At 39.9% G+C, this 27,699-nt stretch overlaps 1 protein-coding gene across 1 annotated transcript in view; it reads left to right on the top strand.

The window, feature by feature from the left end:
- Positions 1–27,699, top strand: part of KCNH8 (potassium voltage-gated channel subfamily H member 8) — a gene marked incomplete at its 3' end in the record, with an annotated part of 385,548 nt that overhangs the window by 145,427 nt on the left and 212,422 nt on the right. Inside the window, exon 3 of the mRNA XM_079921784.1 lies at positions 17,240–17,371. Within this exon, the coding sequence (XP_079777910.1) occupies positions 17,240–17,371 (132 nt within the window). The remainder of the gene's footprint in view (positions 1–17,239; positions 17,372–27,699) is intronic.

Raw genomic sequence — 27,699 nt, 5'->3', positions numbered from 1 at the left:
ATGTACTATATAGCACAGGGAACTCTACTAAATATCCTATAATAATCTATAAGGGAAAACAATCTGAAAAAGGATATATATATAACTGAATCATTTTGCTGCACACCTGAAACTAACACAACATTGTAAACAAACTATACTTCAAAAGAAGAAACAAAAAAAGTAAAAAAAAAAAAAAAAAAGAATCCATTAAGTTACTCATTTTTGTACCTGTGGTTCTTCATTATTCCCATATTTAGGAGCCAGAAATGAAATATAGCCACAGGCAACGTTTGAGACTCTTTGGAGTTAAACACGTTGCCTTTGAAATAAGAGAAGCTCATTATTTGAAAGGATATCTCTCTTTCTGGGGTGGGAAGAAATGATACTGAACTTGCAGGAAGCCATGGTAAAGGTCTTCCCGCTACATTTCCTATGCCCGGCCCAAGGACTAGCTCTGAATAGCTAGTAGAAAGAGATCAGAAACTTGGGGTGGAATCTCAGCTCTCTCGACTCACTAAGTGTGTACTGTAGTTCAGCGACCTTGCTTGTCTGAGCAGCAGCTGATCTTCTCTGAAGTAGAGCAGCAATGCCACCCTCAGGGATGTCTGATGAAGGACCAAATGAGATAACCATGGGTCAGCGTGCATTGTCAGGACAGGCTACATCAGTTGCAGTTGCAAAGTGAAAATGCAGACCCCTTTGTTAGAAAAAACTTACTAAAAATTTCAAGATGGCAACAGCAGGTCTTGAAACCAAAACCTGGGGGCCCTTCTGAGTGTAGGGACTGTGGACTACACAAGTTGCATGCCTGTGAGGCCGGTTCTGAATATTATAGCCATTTAACGAGTACCCCTTCCTCCCCTGCTATGTTCTCCCAACAAGAAGAACCCATCTCTCAGAATGCCAGACCTTCAGAACCTCCCAGTTAGACGCCTGAGTCCAATGCCTGCCCCTGGGGAGAACCTGAGCCCTGCCCTGTGGGCTGGTTTCCAGCCTCCCACACCCTTCCAGAAAGCCATGGACATCTCACCACCTAAAAGGAGAGCATATGACGATTTTATGATGTCTTTGCCAAGAGGCTCTATCTCTTTCAAGTTGTGTATGAATTACAAAATTAACAACAAAAATTGCACCATTCTGGACATGTTAAAAGTATACTTCCAACATGAATAATTATAAAATATTGACTGGTTACAAGTATAAAAAAATAGAGCTGTGCTCTATTTCTTAGTGACACCCATCAAATGTAGACAATAACTGTTACCAGCAATTCAGACCTCCAGGGGTCCCACCTGGACCCTTTTGCCCTGATATAGACAGCCATCCCTCCTGCCACTGCCCTTGTTCAGATTCTCATGATTCTGCGCCTGGGTTGCAGCAATTCCACTTCATCGGTACTAGTCACCCGATCTCCAATGGTGCCCTCTCAAATCCTTTCTTCTCACCGCTTCCAAAGTCATCTTCCTACAGTGCAAACCTGATCATACTACTATCCTATGACCAAGGCTTCAGTGGTTCCTCATAGTGTCTCAGGATAGACAAATTCTTCCTCATAGTGTCTCAGGATAGCAAATTCTTTAGGCTGCATATAAAGCTACTGATGAGCTTTCTCTGGTCTGTAGTCTATCTCTTCAAACTCATCCTTCCCCTTTTCCACTCTCCCCCTCCCTCACTCATCATTCCCATACAGCACCCCGCTACCTCCCCACTCCCGCTTCAGCCTGATTCATTATTTAATGCTTTTTTTTTTTTAAACATGTTCCACGTTCTAAATTGTCTTGTGCCTTTGAACTTGATGTTCTCCCTGCCAGGATTGGTACTCCACCACCTCCCCCATTCACATTAAGCTAATAAATTCAAGACTCAGTTCAAGCCTGTCTCACCTGTGAGACCCTCACCAGCTGTGACATTCTGATCCTTCTGTTTCATATCATGCTTCCATTCTTTAGAGTAGGTCCCATCCTGCAATGAACTGAATGTTTTATTTCCTCTCAAATTCATATGTTGAAACCCTAATTCCATTTTGGTGGTATTTGGAGAGGTCTTTGCGAGGTAATAGGTCATGAGGGTGGAGCCCTCATGAATGAGATTAGTGCCCTTATAGGAAGAGGCCAGAGAGCTCGCCCGTTCTCTTTCCGCCATGTGAAGACACAACGAGAATTTGGCAGTCTGCAACCCGGAAGAGGGGCCTCACCAGAACCCAATGGTGCCAGTACCCTGAGCTCAGACATCCAGCCCACCCAGCCTCCATAGCTTTAAGAAAAAAAAAATTCTGTTGTTTATAAGCCACCCTGTCTTTGTACAGTGCTTTTTTATAGCAGCCAGAACTGACTGAGACACACCCTGTGTTATAACTTTCTCTTCACACATCTATCTCCCCCATGAGATTGTGCACAGTTGAGAGTGGCCCTTCTTTCTGATTCCATATTAATCCTGGTATCTACATGCCTAGAACAGTCCTTGATACTTAAGAAATGCTTAATAGATACTTGCTTACTGAATGAAAATATTTCTCTTGCTGTTTCAAATGAAACCCTGTACTTCTCCCATATAGGAATAACCCTGAGACGCTGTATGAGTCTGTCTCCCGTGAGCTCATTTTGCCCTTTTGTTTCTAACTCATAGTTCCCTCTTCTTCCAAGTTTCCTCAGGCCTCTGACCCCATCCTTCCCTTTTCTTTCTGTTTCTGGGCAGAAATTAATTCCATTGCCAGGATATTTTTTTTCTTTTTACATAAATAGCTTGCACAGATAGAGGAAGTGGCATTCCGGAGTTTTCTGCCAGGTTACTAAATCAACATATGTTTGCCCAGGAAGTGACCAGGTTGTCCTTAATTCAGGGTTTCAGGACTGGAGTCTGGAGGTTTATTCATCCACATCCCTCTTCTCTTAAGTCTTTTCTATCACAGCTGCCTCTCGGAGGCTAGGCCAATGCAGGCACAAAGGAGGTAAACAAATAAGGAAGCCAAGAGTGGTGAGTGCCCCCCCAGAGAACGCTGGCAAGAAAAGGCAAGAGAGATGGGTTCATATGTACCATCTTTTTAGATTCCACATATAAGTGATATCGTATGATATTTGCCTTTCTCTGTCTGACTTGCTTCACTCAGTATGACAAAGTCTAGGTCACAGAAGTAGAAAACAAACTTATGGCTACCAGGGGGGAAAAGGGGAGGGGAGGGATAAATTGGGAGATTGGGATTGACACATAACACACTACTATATATAAAACAGGTAACTAATAAAGACCTACTGTATAGCACAGGGAACTCTATTCAATACTCTGTAATGACCTATATGGGAATAGAACCTAAAAATGAGTGGATATATGTACATGTATAACTGATTCACTTTGCTGTACAGCAGAAGCTAGCACACCATTGTAAATCAACTATACTCCAATACAAATTTTAAAAAAGGAAAGAAAAGGCAAGGGGAGAGCAGCTGGAGAGGCGGCCACTGAGAATTCAGACAAAGCCAGCAACTTGCACATAACTCAGGAATCCTTGTGCTTGGTGTTGGAGATAATGGGACCCACCCCCACTGCCACCCCGAATGTGAAAGAGAAGTATTTTTGCTCTACCTAGAAGCTCTGGCATGGAAATACCTCTCAAAGCTGAAAGAGTTTTCTAAGAAGCAATCCAGTTGTTGGCCTTTAGCAACTTGGCAGGATGTTCAAGTGAATTCACATTTTCAGATGTATATTTGAGAACAGATATGTAGTAAAAATTGTCTTATTATAGAGAGCGCTTTTTACCATTTCCAACATGGTTGGTTGGAAAAATTATGAGCTTCTTGTGTGAAGACTTGAGTTCGGGTCCTGGCTCAGACATTGACATTCTGTATGTGACCTTGGCAAAGTCGTTTCACCCTTCAATACTTTATCTTGTCTGTAAGAGGCGAACAGAGATAATACTTATATCTTAAAGCTATCAAGGGGGTCCGATAAAGGAAATAAGTGATAGAAAATATAAAGAACCACATAAATGCTGGCTGTAATAATGAGTCTAGATTTGTATCTCTCTGGCAAAAAAAGCTCTCATCACTTATAATCTATGTGATTTGGGGCAATGAACTTCAACTTCCTGAGCCTCAGTTTTCTCATCTGTAAGATGGCAATAATAAGTAACATCTACTTCATAGGCTTGAATGAAATATTGCTTGTAAAATGCTGTGCACAGTGCCTGGCACATGAGTGCTTTGTAAATGTTAGTGATCACTCTTGCAGCTAGCAATGTTATTATTGTAAAATTGGAATGCATCTTCTAATGATGAACTTTATTCTTTTAACACAAACTTTAGAGCACCTGCCATATTCAGGCCAGGCACTCTGCTTTGCATGTGGGAGAGTGCAAGAGAAAGAAGACATAGTCTGTGATTTCCTGTACCTTACAGTCTACTGAGAAAGAAAGACGCATCAAATAATCACATGACCTGTTAAGTAACTTGCAGGAAAATTACAGGCTGCTATGTGAGGGAATGACAGAGGGATCCGACCAAATCTGGGATGCGAGGAAGTCTTCATCGAGGAAGTGATGTTTGAGTTGAATTTTGAAGGCTAAGTAGAAATTGACTGCATGGAGAATAGAATGAAAGGATTCTAGGCAAATAGAGCTGCGTGTACAAAGGTCCTGGGAGAGACAGCATCATCTGAGAAAAGGAGAGACGACCAGTGTCACTGGAGAACCGGGTGTCAGATGGGGTGGGGAGGGAGACAGGAGTCAGATTGCTGTCAGACTCACGCCATTGTTAGGTAACTAACGGCGGTCAAAGCGTTCTAAGGGAAGTCGCATGACTATTGCATTTTTTCAAAGATTATTTTTGCTGCCGTGCAAGGCAGGTTAACGCACATACGTGGTGATGGTCCGTTAGCCAAGTGCCGCTCGGAGTGTGATGTGAAGCCCAGTAGTATTGGCATCACCTGGAACTGTGAGAAATGCAAATTATCAGGCCCCGCCCGGACCTACTGAATCAGCTCTGGAGGTGGGCCCAGCAGTCTGTGCTTTCAGGAGCCCTCCAGGGCATTCTGCTGCACGTTAAAGTTTGAGAAACCCTGGCTTAGTCTAGGATGTGGCCAATAAAGTGAGAGTGAATGGATTTAGAACCAATTTCACCGGTTTAGCTACTAGAAGGATTGGGTGATCTCTTTGGTTTGGGGGATGAGAAAGAAGGAAGTGTCAGGAATGTCTCTAAAACGTGCATTTGCTGTAGAAGTCGCCTTACCTGCTCTTTTGTGCTTTGTTGGGTGTATATTTAAGATGAGAGTGGAGGAAAGTCTGGGGTGTGAATTTGGGGTTTTCTGTCTTTGTTTTTTTGTTGTTTTTTTTTTTAATATTTACTAATCCACAGAGCACTGGTGAGAAGGGTCCAAGAAGCACCATTATTAAAAATGACATCAAGTGAAAAAAAAAGATCTTATGTCTGGAACATCTCTACTGATGGGCAGTAAAACAAGCTGTAACTGGAGAGCTGATTTCATCTATGATAAGGAGAGCTATTTTTCGTGAAGTCTTGACTTCCTCAGAATTCTTCAATTTTGAGTCCACTAAATTATCTTTTGAAACGTTATGTTCCACAATTAAAAAAAAAGAAAAAAGCACTCTGTTTCAGAAATACAATAGGAGTCAAACAGCAAAAGAAATCTTGTTAACAATGCTACTAAGGAAAGATACTATTGAACGGGAAAACATTAAATTCAGAATGTGTTTGGAGGTTAACAAAATCCCCTTCTGCCTCAGGTTGTTTGATTATATAGGATATATATAATGATTTGGAAAACGACCTGTCTTTCTCGGTGCATAAAAGAGACTGCCAGGGAAGAAATTTCTCACATTTTTTAGCTTCTTTCTTACATTTTTTAGCTTGCTTTGGCCTGACTTTGTATAGACTCTTTGACCACAATCTCCATTTCACTCCTTCAGCCTCCTGATCTGCATGTATTTTGCTTTACGATGCAGCTCAGAAAGCCCCAAAGTAGCTTCTATTGATGGAACTGGAAGAAAAGCCTTGTCAGAGCTCCTTCCGGCTCATTGACAGTTAAGCCTATTTTTCAGGTGAAGGATAACTAAGTATATTCTCATTACCAAAAGAGGAAGGAAATAACTACCCTCTATAAAAGACAGTTGTCTGGATAATCTTCTTTTAGCATGTACCACTATGGCATTCAGAATCTGGGTTCTACCTAAACAAAGACTCTACCTGGTTCTTACACTAACAAATAGTACTTCTTAAACACTGTCGCAGGATAGAGTCTGTTCGAAACTTCCAAAGAATCAAGAGTTAACTACTCATATACAGTAATCTGTAGGTTTCTACATAGGGAGTTTGCCAAATGGGACTGTGGGCCATAACTGGGGGGAAGCCTGATTTACAAAGGACATTTTATTGGAAAACAATCATGCTCATTTTTTATGTGTTGCTTATTACTGTTTTAGCACTAGAATCGCAGAGTTGAGTAGTTGAGACAGAGGCTATATGAAGGCAAAGCCAAAAATATTTCCCATCTAGTCTGCTGACCTCTGAAGAGGGATGTACCAAATCTGTTAGTCTGACCATCAAATTGAAGCCCTCATGGTTTAGGGGAATTCTGAATTGTCATGTTTGAATTACAGCTATAGGCTCAAAATGTACTTTTCTTGTTATTGGAAGAAAATGCCTATAATCTTATGGAAGCTAATAAGAAAATGTTATGCACAGATTTGTTTTTCATTAGATGTCTCTCTTGGGGCAGGTTTGTCAGTACTTAGAGCTCCCCTGAGCTTGGTGGATCCAGTGATGCTTGTCTAGGCACTGGGGTTTGGCCTCCAGTTCTGGTGAAGTATCAACTCTATTTTAGGGAAGAAGCAGGAAGTTGAGGAAGCGCCTAAATGTTTTGCCTCACATGCCTGCCAAGTTGTGACTCAGGGCAATCTGGCGCAGTGCTCATGAATCTTCGCTAAGAGTCGAGTTTGCACAATGGAGGAAATACTCAGTATGTTTGTTGTCTTCATGTTCTTGGAAAGTGCCAAATTGACACGTAAAACTGCAGTCGTATATTTATACACTGGAGAATTGTCAGGAGATCCTTAACCATCTCTTTTTAATTCCCATTTCCTTGTTTCCAAATTCTCATCGCAAAATTTCTGCTTTCTCCCACAGGACATATTCTCCATCCTTTTTATCTTACTTGCCCAAGCTTTTAAACACAGTTTCTAATTCTGTACCTAACTGCTTAAAAAGAACTTGATTAATGCGGAGTTTGTTACATGTCCTGGCTTATTTTATCAATAACATCTATAAGTACAAGTTTTCCTTTTAAGATATCAAAACTAGATTATTTACTCATGTGATAATTATTTCTTTGGTGTTTGTTTTTTTTTTTTAATGTTTGGAGAAATGCCCTGTGTTTCAGCACAAAGCCCACAAACCCGAGAATCATATGACTTGAGGTCTAATCCCTCCCACTTCAACAATTAACATTCATCATTTTGCACTCTTTACTGAACCACTCTGAACTCAGGATCTTCATCTCTACAATAAAGAGTTCCTTGTCATCATCTTTAAAGACCTTTTCTAACTTCAGCAATCTGAAAAGACTTTGTATGTTACAACTTAATACTCAATTAGACGTTTAAGGAAGTGCTGAATAATTCTCCAGTTTTCTTAATTTAAAAAAAAATATGAAATGTTTCATACATACACAAAATACATAGATTTTTATAACAAATGCCCACCCTATACCCACCTAGCTTTAACAAATATTAATACTGACCCATAGTTATGCCTGATTTTTTTAATAGTTAAAGAATTAAAGCATTACACATTCAGGTAAACTCCTTACTTTATATGATTAGTCAAAAAGTATAAAATACTTTTGCATGTATTGACCTCTTCAAAGCTCTTAGCCATGAGAAGTAAACATATATCCAGTATGCAGATGTGGTATAAACAGGTGTCAAAATTGTATCTCAGGATACCCAGCAAATAAATGAAGAATTCAGGACTCAACCATATGCAATGTCTTCTAATCCCTGGATTTTGACTGTCCTTTCCTAAATATATCATTTTTGTAATTAGGGTTCTTTGTAAGCAATATAAATGGATTCTGGTTATCTGAAGCAAAAATATTAATTTATTGAAAACACATGTTGTAACTTATGGAACCAAAGAAAGGGATGAGCAACCAGTCTTTGAAAAAGGCAAGAAGCAGTTGTGTTCATGAGGCCTAGGTAGCAGGAAAAACTGGCAAGTTTTTTCTGGCCTTCATTGTTGAATGAATCTGCTTCCTTCATTTTTGATCTTGGATCCCTCTGGTCAAGATTTAAATTACCAGAAGAGAAAGAATGATTGGTCAGCATGGATGATTTGCCTATCCTTCCAGTGAGGGCTTGTCTGAGCACCAGGTTGGGTAGTTCTACCAAGGCTGCACACAGAGAGGAGTTTTCATCTCCAGTGGAACATGGAGGTGCAGTGACACGAGGAAGGGGCAAGGATGTTAGTCTGCCAAACATATGAGATATCTACTATACTAATTGTAGCAACCATGAGAATGTGCGTCTCGTACCTCTGATTACAGGAGAGTATGGCTGATGACCCCAGCTACTGTCCTCTGAAACACATCATTGTGTTGGCACAGGCCAGACTTTCCAGGGGCTGCTACCAGCCAGTGACGGAGTGAAGCAAGGCTGCTAAGACAGGTCTGGTCCTAGGACATGCGGTGAAGCTCTGATGATTGGCTTGGCTAGATGACTCCTTGATGGCCTTGGCGAACTTTCCTTAGAATTGCACTGAGGTCTAAGACACTGTCATCCAATTTTTCTTCCTTTCTTTCTCCTTTGCTTGACCTCAGATCTGCATCATAATCTACTCATCATTTGCTTCTAAGAGGACCAGCAATAACACACAAATCATTTATTAATATCCAAAAGCAATATTAAGTAGCACTTAAGAATGTCATGCTACAGCCCTACACTGCCGTTTCCTACATTCTATATGCCTTGGCCCTGTTCTACTTTTTCTTTCTGCTGTATCATTTAACACCCTCTAATAAACTATATAGTTATTTATAATTTATTGTTTTTCTCTCCAAAGTAGAATGTAAGTTCTCTCAGGGCATAGGACAGAGATCTGTTCTGTTTTGTTCACTGATGTGTATCCAAACACTTAAAACATTTCCCAGCCGTAGAAGGCACTAAGTAAAAATTTGTTGAATGAATGAATAACTTTATGTCCATTTGCTTGCAATGTAATCTCCAAATATTTTCTTTTGGGTCCTAAACTAAGTAGTTCCACAGTCCCAGACCCCCTTAAACATGCTGTGTTTATGTCGGCATTACACTTTTTTGGTGCCAACAATTATTCCCGTTGCCCTACAGAGACCATAGATTTCTCCCACTAAAGCCTTGTGCAATTAGAGAGGGTTAACTTGATCTTCCAAGTCTCATTTAAACCAAGTTCTTTTTCACTGAACAACGGCCAAGTTTGAAGAAATTTTAAATTGCTTTGCTTGAAGTCAAGTATCAAGGGAGTGAGTTTGTTTCAGCGCCTTGTTCTCAGAAAGAAGTGGCTTACAAGTAGCAATCATGGAGCCAAGCCTGTCGGATCAGACATTTATCTGCTCACTAACAATGGTTCAGCACATCTGTCCTTCTTTCCCCTAGAGCATCACTGAAGAGAGAGCCATGGCTCAGCGTTGACTTGGGCTCAGTTCTCTTTGTTATTTCCAGTCTTAGAAGAGATGAGCACAGGGGATGTTGCTCTGCATCCTACCTAGAGCTACTCTGGCACAGAGATCACCACTCTAGGAAAGAGGCAGAAACATCCTGGGAGGAGGGGGTCAAGCAAAGGTTTTGTGACTAAGGTCAGGAGATGGTGCTACATGCATTAATGACCTTGGCAACTATGCCTAAAGTCTGTGATAATGAAGCTTTTATGACTGCATCCTCGTTGTTTCAAGGAGGGGATTAACAGTGGCACCAGTGGTGGTTTTCAGATCCCATTGTCTCATTGGCTACTTGAAGCAAATTTAAGAATTAGAGCCATGTGTACCTAAATGAGAGATATATTCCAGTCTAGAACTAATGTAGCTGAATCTTGTTTCAAATAGAGGTTCTACTCTTCTTCGGTGGTGAGAGGGAAATTTGTTGATTATCCAAAGGCTTTATTTCGCTTTTATCTGTTATGACATTTTAAAAAGAATATGTATCCTGATGTTCTATAGCATGGATAGAAAGATTAAATGAAAATGAAATCCAGTTTCTAAAACATTGTTCACAGAATACAATCATTCCCAGAAGATTATAGTAAGGCAACATTGGAAATCAAACTCAGATTTGTGTTTACATCCTGCTATTTGACCCTCATTAGCTGTGTGACCCTGAAGAAAATATTACACATCTCAATTTCCACATTTGTAAAATGTGCTTCAGTTTCTGATAATGTTGGTCAGGGTGATCAATGAGAAGTTTAGATGGAATACATACAAAGCTTGTGACTCAGTGTCTAGCATATAATGGAAGCTTAATAAATGACAGCTATCCCTAGGTCCTTGCTGTGTGCATTACATTGTCAGGAATCCCTTATCTGTTTCTCATTGGACCATACGCAGTTATCTGGGCTCTTCCTCTAAACCTATCCCAGATGAATTTGTGGCTACCCATATGTGAAAAATTCTTTCAGTTATAGGTAAGAATTTTCCATGTTTAATCATCAGAAGCTGTTTGGTTTTCTTAAAGCAAGTAATAACTCTATTGATCAAAACTATAGTAAATGATTTGTTGAGCAAGCATGTTGGAATTATTGACTAAAGCACATCTTGGAGATATTTTTTGGATCTCAAGTTCCCAAGCTCCTCTCGTTCCAAATTATTAGAGATTTCTGAGAGATGCCAATATATACTCCTGGGAGAGGAATAAAGTACTTTCATTTAAGGAGAAAGGAAACTTGGAACAAAATGGAAAGGGGAAGAAAAAACAAACTGGGCACATTCAATTCAGCTAAGCATCAGTTGATTTGTATCTATGCCTCCTTTCTTCCTTTCCTTTTTCCTTTTCCTTCTTTCCCTCTTCTTTTTTTAGTTACCCTACCTTAACATGGAACTTTTCTTAGACTTTGAAATGGAATATCTGTGAGAATTTAAATCATGGAGAATACATACAAAGTGACCTCCCTAGAAATATGACCTCATGACTCTTATCACCCAGTCCTGGACTCCTTTCATTTCTTATTCCAAATCTCTAGAGTTGCCAGAATCCCACTAAAAATTCCGTCATGCTTATTCTAGCAAAACTGAAAGCAGGGATATGAGAAAAGGAAAAAAGAAGACACTGTAATCCTACAATCCACCACTGTGAATATTTTGTGTGTATTCTCCCAGTCTATTTTTTTTTCTATAAAGAAACAAATTTAAAACACACTTTTCTGAGAGCCTCATTTTTCATCAGACATTGAAATGAGAGGTGTCTTTACCACTGCCCACTCAGGGAGCTCTTCAGCTGGCTCACTTCACGTCCCACCAACCCGACTCTACCCTCCGCTGCTGCACAAGACGTCGGGGCCCCAGTGCATTAGGATCCTGGGGCATTTGGAGGAGGGTGTCCACCCAAGGCAAATTCACTGGGAACTGAGCACAGATCTGAAACACGTATAGGCTGCACTATAGATGGATGGTCCTTTGAAGAAGTGTTCCTTGCAGTTAAAGTGAAGCCTTTACCTGCTATTTCACCAAAGAATCCTTGCTTTCATCACTTAGAACAGTACAAACACCAGGAAGTGCTGGGGAGGCTGCTGTAGGGCTTATCTCCCACGCAGCTCTGGGTGCTTCCTGGGACTTCCCCCTCCTTTTTTTTTTTTTTTTTTTTTGCGGTACGCGGGCCTCTCACTGTTGTGGCCTCTCCCGCTGCGGAGCACAGGCTCCAGACGCGCAGGCTCAGCGGCCATGGCTCACGGGCCCAGCCGCTCCGCGGCACGTGGGATCTTCACGGACCGGGGCACGAACCCGTGTGCCCTGCATCGGCAGACGGACTCCCAACCACTGCGCCACCAGGGAAGCCCACCCCCCCCCTCCTTTTTAGTCTGATCCTTATTTTCGATCACCACTTCACATGACCCATCCCCTTCCTATTTACCTTTCTAGTTTCATGAAAATAGACTTTCCATATTGATAAAGAGTCTCTGGAATGCCATGTTAATTTTTTAAGCAAGCTATGAAAAGCCATTGGGTATTTTTAATCAGGACACTCTATTTACACAGATTCTTGGAAGCAGCATGGGAAGAAAACTAAAGGTAGGGAGAACACCTTTGAAGAGTGGGTGAGAGATGGTTAGGGCCAGAACAAGGCAGAAACAACTGTGATAAGGGGGAGGGGCAACTACAGCTCTGCGCAGACTCGCTTGAGATGCTCATCGATGTCCTGCGCTTCCTGCTACAGATACGAGAGTCCCGTCATGCAGCCACCATTAGCAGTGCCTTGTTTACACACCTGTGGCCCTTTGGCCACACGCTTCCCAATATTATATCCCCTGGACTAATTTCTAAAAATTGTCAAACCTGTCATCACACCATTGAGTACGTAGCACTGAGACAATGGTTATAGAGAACAAGATCAGATTTACTGTGAAATATGAGGAGCGCCTGAAAATGTTTAGCTCACACGATACTGATGCTGTTAACACTCAGGATATTATATTTTTGTAGCCATAATTTCAAAAACTAAAGGTCACACATATCTACCATTAAAGAGCCAATCAAAATCCTGCTTGATACGAGGGACATGCTAAGGGTACCCATCCCACTTTCTGCTGTTGTGTTAAATTGGGAAACACAACCTGTGTCCCATCGTGGCAACACAGCCAGTCACTAAAGAGAAGGGAACGACTCACAACTCAATATTCTTTATATCTCTACCTCCTTGTATTAAGTTATTAAACCATGAACTCATACTAGAAACTTTTTCATTAGTGTTCACTTATTGCAAACTATAATCTTTTAGGGGTATATGGAAAGCATGTGTCTTCTTTCCTTTGTAAATATTAGCAAGACAAATTCTCTTGCACCCTTGTTTCCCAATGAAGGAAAAGAAAGTACCAAAAATGGAGACATGGGACATTCCACCAGGTTTAAACTCTGAGTAATTATTTACGCGATTCCGAAAATACAGGTTACCATAGAGGGTATAAACCCTGTTATCGCCCATAAATTGTATTTATCCATGGAAACTAAAGGTGTCACTAGCTTAAATCCTGGCAGAGACTCATCTGTTTTAGCGTTCACCAACCCACATGGTAACTACAGCTGCTATATACAGAAGGAGTTAACATTGACACACAAGTTCTGCCCTCTAACCCTACTTTTAAGAATCCTTCCCATCTCTGGATTGGAGGCTGAGGGATTTTCTCCCTCCCTGCTTAACGCTAAGAGAGATTTATTGTACCAGGCCTGGGGCGCTGTTGACTGAAAGACATTGCATGATCATCACTGTACCCATGGGTAAGAGAGGAAGCAGCAGACCCTGGGGCATTGCTTTGAGTTATTACAGTGTGTAAGGTTGAAGGTTTTGTCAGAGAGCCAGGGCAGAGAGGTTGAGGACAGCAGGGAAGGGAAGGCTAAGAGAGCAAAGTTAGTGTGAAGGGTGTTGCTTTGAGCCTGATTGGTAGGTTTCAGCATCCATCCTCTTTTTCTGGAAGAAGAAGCAAGTGGCTTATGCTTTGCTTTCTAACTTTAGAGGTACCCAAAGCCATATTTGTAAGGAAGTTGGTGTGGATAAATATGAAGGAGCAGTTGAAGGAAGAAAGGAAGAGGGATAAAGGGAGGGAGGGAGAAAGAAAGGAAGGAAAGGAGGAAGGAAGGAAGGAAGAAAGGAAGGGAGGGGAGGGAGGAAGGAAAGAAGGAAAGGAGGAAGGAAGGAAGAAAAGGAGGAAAGAGGAAGGAAGGGAAGAAAGAAAGAGGAAGGAAGGAAGGGCGGGAGAGAGGGAGGAAAAAGATAGACCTATATGTCTCTTACGTTGCTTCCCTGATTCACTTTTTTGTCATGTATGAAATGGGGAGGTTGACATTAGCTTAGCTCATGACAACTCATTACAAAATTTGAATTTAGAAGGACCCATATTAATGAAGTTTCTAATGAATTTATAAAATGTCAAAGATCACCTCTCATTAGAACCTGAAAGACAAATTCCAAAGTGATTTTTCAACTCTTCCAGAGCGTGCCGTGACGCGACGCCCGTGCATCATGGCTGATTGGAGAATGTTGTCACATTGGCACCTCTTTCCTTGGCTTTCACCTCATTTTGTGCTTTGGCTTTTCTTTAAAATACACTGGCACGTCTGTGAGGAGAATCTGTGGAGACAATAATGATGCTTGTCTGAGTGCATAGATCAAATGATTTTCAGGAAAATTAATAGTCTCTGTTCTGATTTGGGTGACGTTCCTGCAAGGAAATTGACAGATGTTTTAAAGTGTGAACCAAAGTATTAGATTCATGCCATTCTCCAAGTCCCCACGATTCCTGTCTCTAGGGTGTGATCGATAGCTTGGCCTGATGGTTCTTTTTGTTCCTACCGTAGCTACAGCATTAGGGGAAAAGGCTCCCGAGTTGAAATGGTAATCATAGACAAAAATTGGAAGTAAGAGCCATTCTGGGATGAGGGAGAGAGCAGGGTCTGGCCAGGGATAGGGCTCATTTATGAGGTTTCTTCATTAATCATAGACAATAACGTTGAGTTATCATTTCATGTTTCTTGGGGTTACTATACCTACCCTGGACAGGAGGATGTGAGAACATTACAGTCGAGGGAATCTCATTGCAGAAATGTTAACTGACTTCCCATGGTCACGTGGCTGATTGATGTTGGAGCCCTGGTGATAAGCCATAGATTCTAGGTTTTCTGGAGCCTGGTGATGGGGTATTGAGATGGGATTGCTGTGGCATAGATATTTGGGAAGATGAATGAAAGGAAACCATGTGTCTGAGTCAAAAGAACAAGGAGGAAATCATGCCACTAAACAATTAGGAGGATGTGGGGGAACAGGTACATATTCAAGGCATACTTTATAAGTAGCAGCACATTACACATACATTTATTACATGTGTACTTAACCACACATTTTCAACAAAAATACCCCAGCAGCTATAGTAAAACACGATTTTTATGTCAGATGGACGCTAAATACAAATCAGCTGCTCGTCTGGTGCTCAATTGAAGAAAAATGAGAGATTCCAAGGCTGGATGGATATATCGCTGTGTTGGAAAGTGTGAGATCTAACACAGTATATACAAAGCAAGTTAAAACATCAAAGATATTTCTGACTCTGTGATTTTTGTCGTATACCCAGCTTTGAAATCAATTCCCAAATAAGATGGAAATTCAGATTTTTTCCCATCAAAGTAAAAGTGTGGGAAAATTATGTGTGACTAGATCAACAGTTTAGTTTTTAAGCAATAACTTTTTCATCAACTTCAAATATTTCTGCCCAAGAATGCTTTTCAGTAGAAAATCTAGTACTGGAATTTTAATATATTTTTTAATATGTATTTTGAAATATACAAAAACTTTTCAAAATATAAGCCTTAGGTTTGAACTTGAGTCTGTTAATGATATTTCTCATGGTTCTTTTGCTCAAAGAATAGAATTGAACTTGAATATCACTTTTAAAATTAATTTTTATTGGAGTATAGTTGATTTACAATGTTGTGTTAGTTTCTGCTGTACAGCAAAGTGATTCAGTTTTACAGGTACATATATCCACTTTTTTTAGATTTTTTTCTCATATAGGTCATTACAGATTATTGAGTAGAGTTCCCTGTGCTATACAGTAGGTCCTTATTAGTTATTTATTTTATGTATAGTAGTGTGTATACGTCAATCTCAATCTCCCAATTTATCTCTCCCCCCCTTTACCCCTTGGTAACCATAAGTTCGTTTTCTACATCTGTGGCTCCTTCTGTTGGGTAAATAAGTTCATTTGTACCATTTTTTTTTAGATACACCATATCAGTGATATCATATGATATTTGTCTTTCTCTGTCTGGCTTACTTCACTCAGTATGACAATCTCTAGGTCCATCCATGTCACTGCAAATGGCATTATTTCATTCTTTTTTACGAGTCTGAGTATCACTTTTAAGAATATGTTCTTGGGCTTCCCTGGTGGCGCAGTGGTTGAGAGTCCGCCTGCCGATGCAGGGGACACGGGTTCGTGCCCCGGTCCGGGAAGATCCCACGTGCCGCGGAGCGGCTGGGCCCGTGAGCCATGGCCGCTGAGCCTGCGCGTCCGGAGCCTGTGCTCCTCAACGGGAGAGGCTACAACAGTGAGAGGCCCGCATACCGCAAAAAAAAAAAAAAAGAATATGTTCTTGAAATAAAACGTATACCCTGAAAAATACACACGAGTACAGAGTTTGATGACTTTCAAAACCTGAATACTCCTATGCAATCAACATAAAGGTCATGAAAGATATGGACCAGCATCGCAGAACACCCTGACCCGTGTCCCCTCCTAATCACAATCTCCCAAAGGTAACCACTAACCTGACCTCTTAAACCCTAGATTTGTTTTGCCTATGTTTGTACTTCATTTAAATGGATTCTACTCCTCTGGGTCTGGTTATTTTTGCTTAACATTATGTTAGTGATATTCATCCATTCCCCTGTCGATTATTATGTATCACTCATTCACATTACCATATAATGTATTGTGATAATATATCTTGATACTGCCAAACAGTTTTTAATGTATATGTACTAACTGGCAACGAGTCAGTAATGTAGGAGGGTTCAAATTACTTTTCATCATCCTTCCCAAAACTTGGTATTTTCCATCTTTTTTTCTTTTAGCCATTCTGGTGCACAAGCATTGATTTTTAAATGGACTAAATAAACCTCTAGCAAACTCATATCAAACAAAAGTCTTTATTTAGGAACCAGTGTGTGCTTGGGGCGGGAAGGGGCAGAGTTTCATCAAGTGGAATGCTTCAACATCAATACATTCAAAGAAGAAATACAAATTTGAATGACATAAGCAGAACGGTCTCAGCACAGACTAGTGGTTTTGTTTAAAATACTCCCTTATTTTCAGAGAAAGCACTTCATTTGGGAATGAAGAGATATGCATTAGAGGCTAGACGTTTATGGAGTCTGAAAACTGACCTTTTTAAGATTTTGGGGGAGACTCATGGGATAGAAGAAAACAGTAAGGACTTTATTAACTATACCACAAATGATGTGATTTTCATAGAAAAAACACAAGGCAGTGGTTGATTTGTATTTTTATTACCGTTGCAGGGTCTCCATTTTGGTGCCTATTGGATATTGTCCCTATAAAGAATGAGAAAGGAGATGTGGTCCTTTTTCTGGCCTCATTCAAAGATATAACAGATACAAAAGTGAAGATTACTCCAGAAGATAAAAAAGAAGGTTTGTACTGTTTTCAGAAAACATTGACAGATGGAGTAACATTTTGAAATTGTTTATTCAAATACTCTGGTAGGAAAAAAAAATGTGTTTTTAATAACAGCAACAGATAAATACTCATAACTCTTAGCAGTCAGTATTTGGTGCCTATCCCCAAATCACAGAGACTCACATGAATTTGCATTTTCCTCTTTGTAATAAAAACTCACTTGATAGGAACCAGAAGTTTATACTCCTGTTTGAGGAGCATGAGGATGGGAAAACAACTTATCAGAATACACAGATTCACACCACCTTGTTTTATCAGGGAAGAATATACATTGATAGCAATGAGTGAAGTTAAAATGATGCGATTGAAACTACTGCTCTCAGTTTCATCTAATGTGCAGTAGTTCAGAACTTAGAAGTGCAAGATTTCATTTTATATCCAAAATCCAGAACTCAAGTTTAGTGCTTGTTAGAGTGGAACGTTGCAAATGCGTACCTGTATTTTGCAATAATAATTTGTTTTAAGACACAGACAAGCTCTTCAATGATCTATAAAGTATTCTAAGACTTTCTATTGCTTACTTTATAGCTTGTGTCTGTAGTTTATGAGGAAGTACCCTGCATTCATGTAAGCAGACAAAAGTAACATTGAAAAATATGCCCATATTATTTCATTTAAACAAAAGTAGGATTAGATATTTTGGTGACCAGAGAAAAGGCAATTGTCATTGTAGGGACTTCCTGTATGTTAAGTTCTTTATGAGAACCAGCTCTTTGATGTTTCAACAACTATGTCTTTTTAAAAATGTGTGTGAGTGTTTTAAATACATTATGTCTTTTGAAATGACAACACAAATTGAGAACTATTTGGTGACCCTGGCCAACTTCTATCATTTGGAATGTTTGCAAATGCAGGACTGTGGCAGGACTGCCACTAAACACTGTGGCATATTTTACATACAGGAGGGGTGAGCAGTCTTATACTTAAAGTTACTTGGATATTAGAGCACGTGTAATACCTGTCCAATGAGAGAAAAGTGTGGAAATCGGTGTGCGTGGTTTTGGTTTTGTTTTTACTGTTTTCTTTGCTGTTATAGGAAAAGAAAAGGTAAGTATGAACTGTATTTACTCAGAACACTTCTTATACCAAATGTAGGTTTTTTCCATACCAACAACCAGTTCTTCAACTCTCTGGACTCCAGCTGGGTGTCCTATCATTTAATTCAGGTCACACTAACTACCTGGGTTTAGTGTCAGAGTGCACAGGTATAAGGGCCCACACTAACTGCAGATGCCGGTCAAAAGTACGGGGTGCCCGGGGCCCACACACTTCTGTCCAGCTTGGCTACAATGTCGGGAATTTCACAGCCCTCCCCATCCTTTTCAGATTTGATAATGTGCTAGAACAGCTTACTGAACGCAGAGTAACACTTCTGTTATCGTAAAGGCTCTAACTCTGGAACAGCCATAGGGAAGAGATGCCTAGGGTAGGTATAGGGAAGAGGGCCTGGGGCTGCTGTGGTTTTCCTGGGTGTGCCACCCTCCCAGCACTCCTGCTCGGGTGTTTAGTAGGAGTTTTCATGGAGGCTTCGTTACGTAGGCAAGATTGATTACATCACTGGCCATCAGTGATCAACTCATTCTTTAGTCCCTCTCCCCTCCCCAGAAGGTCAGGGAGTGGGGCTAAAAGTTCTGGCCCTCTAATCTTGCCCTGGTCTTTCTGGCAATGTGTTGCCCTGCCGAAGTAATCTAGGGCACCCTTCCTTTCCCCACCACCAAATACTTATTAGCACATAAAAGACACTCATCCCTCCAGAGATTCCAAGGGTTATAGGGTTGTGTGCCAGCAATAGGCACAAAGACCAAGTACATTTTTTCTTATGCCACCATAGGGATTATTTGAATAACATTATATTTATGTATTAAATATATATGTGTATATATTATGTATACTCATATGCATAGATAGATACATAAGACTATCCTTAGAAAGAAATATGGCTTTTTTTTGGCTTCAAAGCGGGCAGTTTAATCAACCTGACTTGCTTTGAACATGAAGATTATAACTAATGGTTTTATATAATTTAGGTCATCATCTTTGTCTTGTGTTTCTGGAGTCTGTAGTTAGGGGTGAAATCCCCCTTTTGGAGGACTGCAATGGATAAAAGGAGTAAAAATATACTTATTCATTTGGGGTTTGAAAGAGCTCAGTACAAACACTCCTTTTCCCCACCCAAGTTCTGAGCCAACTGAGAAAGAAATAAGAGTAAGGCAGATGGGAGACCAACACATCACCTTTATTTCTGAAGAAACCGATAACAGAGAATGTGGCATATTATCAACAGCAAATGGGCTTCCTCTCAGTGAGCCCAGATTTAGGCAAAGTTACCTCCCAGTTGGAGCTATACTAGAGACAGAGCTCCCTCTGGTATAACTTAAAGCTTGGAGGACCGGAGCAGAACAGGTGCTTCCCAAAGGCAGCTGCTCCCTAAAGAGAGGAAAGAGTAAGGGCCACGCCATATATGCCAAACTCAATCATATTAAATTCCTCCTCTTCCCCTGGGAAGAATTGAATAAAGGAGCAGTACAGAGGCCAGGTGTGTTACACTAGCAGAGCTGCTTCCCCAGGAAAGCTTGCACCTGCCTTTTGGGGGTGAAGCGCACGCATTTGAATACCCTATGGAACCAGTAGCAATTATTCTAATCCAAGGTTCCATCATAAAAAAGAGTTTTACATTTCTATTTAAATAAATATATTAAACTATGCTTAATAATAGTCCCATTTTGTTTAGAGAACATGTAAAATATGAAGACTATCTCCTGCAAGGTTTAAAGAAAGAAAAACAAAAAGCAGTTTTAACATTAATTGTATAAGGCAGAATATGTTTTAGAAATTTTGAAATATTTGATAGTAAGTCTCTAAATCTTTTAATAGCTTTATGACTTTGTTCCTCAAATGATTATTATTTCATATGAAATTAAGTGTTATTTCTAATATATATTGAACACTCAAGAATATTTTCTTGGGCTTCCCTGGTGGCGCAGTGGTTGAGAGTCTGCCTGCCAATGCAGGGAACACGGGTTCGTGCCCCGGTCCGGGAAGATCCCACGTGCCGCGGAACGGCTAGGCCCGTGAGCCATGGCCGCTGAGCCTGCGTGTCCAGAGCCTGTGGTCTGCAACGGAAGAGGCCACGACAGTGAGAGGCCTGCGTACCGCAAAAAAAAAAAAAAAAAAAAGAATATTTTCTTTTCTGTTGCTAAGTTATAAATGTCCCACAAAACTATGTAGTATTTTAATAGAGGCAAAGTAACTATTGTAAGCCAGCATAGTTATAAAATGATCATAAAATACATATATATATTTCTCTCTTTTTTTAATCTGCTCTTAATAGGGCAAAAATACCTTAAAATTCACCAATTGATGGCATGTCTTGCAGGAAAGGCACACCTTAGCGTATGGTATTTTTAGAACTTCAAGATGTGTTTGAAAACTCTTAAAATGTCTCTGTATAATTGGAGCAGTATTGTATCTCAGCACTAGAAAACTCGAGGTGAGCATGTAGCCTGATGTGACCCGATACCAGATGTCATACGAATGTATCTCTGAAGATCATCTGAGTTGTAGAAATATGGTTTGTGTTAATTAAATTAATTCCCTACCAAGGCTCATATGATGGACTTTGCTTAAGAGATATAAATTGTACTTCTTTAAAAAAAAAATGCTTTACTCAGTAACGTCTACATTGTTCTGGGGTTTATTTGAAAGGAGGAAAATCATATTTTATAGAAAAAACTAGCAAGGTATGGGATACAATGAACAGCATTGATGGAAGATTGGCATAAAATGCAAAGTACTATTTGGACACTCAGTTTTCAGCTGCTGATCTGGGATGTGTGTGTGTGTGTGTGTGATTGAGAGAGAGAGAGACTTCAGCAGAAATCTGGTGATTTTAATTACCTTTTATATTCCTTCCATTTTTTGACACATATTTCATTTCCATTCTAAAAAAAGTGTGTAAACCAATAACTTCTATATGTGTGTCTAGCATTACTGAGTTAATTTAACATGAGACCCTGTTTACGTCTTTCCCTATAGAAATATCAGTAAGAAATATATTAATTTAATTGCTGATTAATAATGAACTAAGCAACTCAATCAATATTCATTGAGCACCCATTCTGCCTTCCATATTGAATGATTGTTTGGGTACAGTATGCTTTGTTTGAATCATCTAAATTTTAGCTTAAACCCTGGTTCCACATGTGTTGGCTGTTAGCCCTTAGACAAGCTGCTTAGCCTTTCGGAGACTAAGTTTCTTCACCTATAAAAAGGGGTAATCATACACGTCTACACTTACTTTAGGTATATAAGAGATAATATCTGCAAATCACGTAGCACTGAATACACCCAAGAAGAAAAGAGTTGTGGTCATTGTTATATTCTACATGTTTTATAAAAATAGCTAGCTGTTATTGAGTCTCTGCTTCATACTGATGATTACTTCATTTGCTTCTCGTTATAACCCTATGAAATAGGAATTATTCCTATTCCTATTTACCAATGAATTTTAAGTAACTTGACAAAGTCAACATAGTGAAAAATGGTAGGACTAGGGTTGACGCTCGTACAGATTCCAGAGTGTACATTCCTTCTATTGGTGTTTTTTTTTCTCCAAAGAGCTCATGATCTTATGAAGGAAATGGATCCAGTATTTGCAGTATACTATGTTCAGTGACAGTAGAGTGCAGAAATGGTAAATTCTTCCCAGACATGGTAAAATGGTAGCGTGGGGCCAGCAAGAATTGGAGCAGAGTCAAGGAGAACTTCACAGGGAAAATAATATTGAAACAAAATTGAAGGATGTGAGGAGTTTGATAAACTGAAAGGAAGGGAAGTTAATTTCAGGAGATGAAATAACAAATAGCTGACCTTTGTTCAGAAGTAGTTTCTAAAAGTCAGGGTTTTGAGTTTCAACTCTAGATAGGCAGGCATGAATTAAAGATTTTATTATGTCTTTCTAAGGAGCTTAGATGGTGTGAGGATAGAGTTCAGAGTTATGACTGGTAGACCTTGACAGTAGAGATGAGGGAAAAGAAAGAGTTGATGAATTCCAAGTTTCTGGTTTGGGGACTGTTCTGGACTCACTGAAGCCCTAACACCCAGGACCTCAGAATGTGACTGCATTTTGATATAGAGCCTTTGAAGAGGTAATTAAGGTAAAATGAGACCATTAGGGTAGAACTTAATCCAATCCAACTGGTGTCCTTAGAAGGAGATTTGGTCACAGAGAGACCGATACCAGGGCGCTCGTGCACAGAGGAAAGCCCACATGAAGAGAAGCAAGAGAGCAGAACTTCCTCTTTTAATTAAACAGATCTGCTCTTAGCTCAGGTAAGCAGGTTTTAAGTTCCAATTACTTAAGAATCAGCTTATGATGCTCCTCACAATTCACTTTCTAACTACATACATACCACCTTCTAAACCTTCTTGAAGTCTCTGGACAAGCCAAGCTGGTCTGTTCACGCTCAGCGAGTAAAACTCACACACTCTCTCTCTCTATACCCTGGTCCTCAAACTTCCCCTCACCTGGAACATCTTTGTCACCCCTGTTTACCATGAAAATCCCACATCTTTTCTTTATAGTCATCTTACCTGAACCCCCTTAGGTCATAGTGAGGGTCCTTCCCTTAGACTGATCTGTGCCTCGCTGCTGGCCTAACGCTTCTGACTTGTTTTTCCCACAACGGTGAGGGCCTTAAACTTGGCATCCTGCTCCAGCTGCCTTTCACTTTCCTCCAGGACTTTACACATAACAGACACTGAGTACAAACCCGCTGATTAATTAATGTTACGAGAGGACCTTTACCTGTGTGAGGGCACAGCTTCTTTTAAAAGTTTCTTTTCCTCAGTTGCATGTGTCTCAATTTCCTAAACTTTCTTCACATGCTAATTTGGTTTTCTGCTCAGTTGAGTAGAATATGTGCCTTGTTTATTGCTTGTAGGGTGCCCCAGATTTGGCTTGAAATGACGGTTGACACTGGGTTATGCATGATGTGCCAACAACATTATCAGTTGCCTCAAAACTGGGGGATTTTGATGACCATTTCTAAAAAGTGGACACTTCAACTTTGCCTTGAGAATTTAGGGGTTGATGTGTGAAGGTCTCCATATTATCTTCAGTGACAATACAGATCAGGAGTCAAATGCAGCGGCGTTTCTTGGTAGTCTAGCTTTTGGCGGGCGGAGCAGGTTGTCACGATTAAGGACACTGGCAAAAGCTTTAGAGTGCTCCTGTCTTTTCCTATTGCTAAATGGCTTCAGAAGAAATAATAATAATGAATAGCTGCACTCAACAATTAGATATGAATTGCATTTAGGTACAAGAGCCAGAAAACCTAACTAATGTGAGCTTAACTAAATAAGGGCTTATTTTTCTCGTATCTCGAAGAGTCTGGAGCTGAGAAGCCCATACTTGGAACAGCGAAGCAGCAAGACTGGGGGCCCTGGGGCTCTCTTTGTCTTCTGCTGTGCTGTCCTATTGTGCTGTTTGCCGTCCTCATACTTGTCACCTCGTGGTAGTATGATGCCTGCTGCAGAGTGCCTTTCATTTACGGATTCTTTGCTCTAAGCCAGACAGATTACGCAAGGATCCCACAATGTGGAGCAATAAGACTTAGAGAGAGTACGGGAGCTGCCCAAAACCTCAGTGCTGTGAAAAGCTGGAGACAGGATGGAAGCCCAGGCCTCTCTGGTCTCAGATCTCCGATCCTCCCTTTATGCCCTGGGGCATCCTGTGAGACAGATGAGAGAAGATTAGAAATGAGGTGGACACAAGGTTGGGCTTGTCTCAGTTCCTCCCCAAAGTCCCACACATGATTGTCAGTTCTTTTTACCATGCTCATTTTTTTTTTTATTAGAAGAAATTATTTTAACTGAAGTATAGTTTATTTACAAAGTTGTGTTAGTTTCAAGTGTACAGCTAAGTGAATCAGTTATATGTATATACATATATATACATATATATGTGTATATCTATTCTTTTTCACATTCTTTTCCATTATAGTTTATTAAAAGATATTGAATATAGTTCCCTGTGCTGTATAGTAGGTCCTTGATGTTTATCTCTTTTATGTATAGTAGTGCATGTATGTTAATCCCAAACTCCTAATTTATCCCTCCCTGCTTTCCCCTTAGGTAACCATAAGTTTGTTTTCTATGTCTATGAATCTATTTCTGTTTTGCAAATGTATTATTTTGTATCATTTTTTAGATTCCACGTATAAATGATATTCTGTGATATTTGTCTTTATCTGTCTGAGTTACTTCACTTAGTATGATAATCTCTAGGTCCATCCATCTTGCTGCAAATGGCATTATTTCATTCTTTTTTATGGCTAGTAGTATGTCATTGTATCTATGTACCACATCTTCTTTATCCATTTGTCTGTCGATGGACATTTAGGTTGCTTCCATGTCTTGGCTATTGTGAATAGTGCTGCTGTGAACATTGGGGCACATGTATCTTGTCAAATTAGAGTTTTAATCTTTTCCAGATATATGCCCAAGGGTTTTACCATTCTCATTTCTTATTCAAAGTCCTTACTATCCCAAGTGTATGAGGACCTGACACATTAGCATCACCTGGGAGCTCATTAAAAATGCAGAATCTCAGGCCCCACATCAGACCTCTGAATCAGAATCTGAATTCTGACAAGATCCTGTGCCATTCACAGGCACATCCAAGTTTGAGAAGCTTCATGCTGTACACATTCCTTAGAAAGGTTCTCCTGACCATCCAGTCGGAAGGGCCCATCTCCAGCCACTCTATCCCATCACCTTGTTCACTGTAGGCATAGCCTGTATGGCTATATGAAACACATTTTTCAAAAGTTAGTTTATATCGTAATTGCTCTCCACTCCATTAAAATGTAAGCTTCATCTGGAAACAGGCTTTTCTTCTCTTGTTCAAGATCGTATCCCCAACCCAGAGTGTCTAACACTTAGTAAATACTCAATAAATGTTTGATTGATGGGTGGATGAATAAATGAATGCATAAATGAAGTCCAATTTAGGAGACTATTCACAGATAGAGGAAAACATAGCATTCTTGTATTTCCAAAATAATCGTATCATAATTATCAAAGCTGCCCATTCTGATGAATATATTTAGTTTAAGTCAAAGACCGTGGGATGTGTATTTATCAAAGCCTGCTCCAAGCCTCTCGAAACGGGTTCTTGCTCCTAGTGTGATTCTATTCACTTCAAATAGAATCTCTGCCGCTGGTGAATTTTGTGTTCTTGTTGACTCTTCTGTTTGTCCTCCAGTTTCTGAGAATCTCAGTTTGGTCACATTTTTGAAGATAGTGGAAGTCACTTCTTAAAAATACATATAAAAATGTTCTCTGTAAAAACAGACATTAAGCCACTGATCAGATATTAAGTCTAAGATGATTTTGACATATTTTGAATATTTTAATTTTCAACGGGGAGCATAGTAATAATGTTCCTTTCCCCTGCTGAAATATCCTGCCTGATTTTTTTTTCTTTGCGTAATGAAGAAACACAGGCCCCAATCTTAAAAAAGAGCAGTTGTCTGATGAAAGAACTGTTGTAAAAGTTGATACTTTTTCTGAGGAGATAGATTTCTGCCTTCAGGAAATCTAGACCAACTTTTTGTCAAATATGTGATGAAACTGGGAATGAAGAGCTCGGGTAGATCCTCAAAGTGATTGAAGAGTTTTAATCACATACATAACATATTACCTATGTTTTTTAAAGCTGTGGGTTGTTTTTTACATATTCACCAATACTATTCTTTCCTAGAATCTTCTAAAGGCAAATAGTATAAGCCAGAGTTCATAAACTAATTTGCCTTTGGACACCATGGGATAACATGATGAATGAAATGCTGTGATAGACCGTGGTGGGAACCTAGGCATAACACACATGGTATGCTTCACTACGTCATTCTATTTTAAAGAAAAATTTTAAATATTCTGCAGCCAATCGAAATATACCTTGTGGGCTGAATTTGTTCTATGGGTCAGTAGTTTATGCCCCTTGGATGATATTATCAAACGAATTTCTTATCAGTCATATTTTTATAAAAGGTATTTCTAGTTTTATAACTTTGGGGATGGAGACATATTTTTTAACCCTTTTTTGGTGAATTTAACATTTAAAAATGTTTTGCAGTTGAAAAGTCAATTAATTGAAACACCAGACAAATATGTATTAAGAGGATTAGTAAGTTCAGGTTGAGAGTTTAAAAAGCTGTATAAGTTGACTTCCTGGTTGGATATACATTCTTAGTGAGGTCTCCATGTCTGGCAGAATTCACTAGACATTGGTATTAGGTCTCCATGTCTGGCAGAATTCACTAGACATTGGTATTAGGGAATGTTCCCAATTCCAGGATTATAGCTATCATGCTGCTGTTAGGAATGATGGTAGCATCACTTGGGAGAGGCTGGAAACCGTGGACAAAAAGGTTTGCAGGTACGTGAGTCTCAGGCTTCAGCATCTTGTGGAGAGACATACTTGGGACTGTGGATTTATGCTTCAGGGGGTGGTGGGGGAGTGCTTTCCCTCTTTGCTTTTCTTTTTATATTGATTAGTGTGTTAATGGCTTTGCCAGTGTGAGAAAGACTGTTTGGTGCTGAGAGCTTAGGTGCCAGCTACTTAGAGAAGTGCTGAGAAACACTGGGTGCCCTGAAGAGGAGAGATTGCGTGCCCAGTTTCAAGGGAGTTTGAGTTTAGTTTCTGCCCCTCACATCAGTGAAAATGAGCTTTCCATCCCATCTAGCTTGTTTTTATACAGGAAGACTTTTTAGGAACCACCATCAAGCAATCCTGTTTATCTTTACAGTGGGTCCCCCCCAAATTCTATGAGGCTTTTGAAGTATTTGTTTGACACGTTATATGGGGAATGATTTGACTCCTAGACAGCACAGAAGTTTCACTGGATAAATGTCTCCTGAAATGTTTGGATAATTGCTCAGTCTCTTAAAATTATATGGTAACCAGTTTCATTTGATCTACTTTAAAAATACATCTTTCAGTTCCTGAGGAAAATGTATACACACATAATTTGGCAACTGCTCCTCAATGTGGAGAATGAAATTTTTGCCCGTGTATTGGCATTTCATAGCAGACATTCATATTAACGGTGTTTATGCAAGATGAGATGAACATCTATTAACTAGAAAGCTGCTAAAATGACATCATATTGAGGAGAAGCTCTGGAGGGTATAAATGGTGCTTAGGAGCACATTGGATTGTGCCCTTTTTTTCCATATGTTCCTTTCCCCTTCTCAGCTATGATCTCTGTGAAGGCAGAGG

Source organism: Stenella coeruleoalba (assembly GCF_951394435.1).
Source record: "Stenella coeruleoalba genome assembly, chromosome: 5".
NCBI classification, from domain to species: domain Eukaryota; kingdom Metazoa; phylum Chordata; class Mammalia; order Artiodactyla; family Delphinidae; genus Stenella; species Stenella coeruleoalba.
The sequence above is the reverse complement of the archived record's forward strand: the minus strand, read 5'-3'. Positions and strand labels throughout refer to the sequence as shown.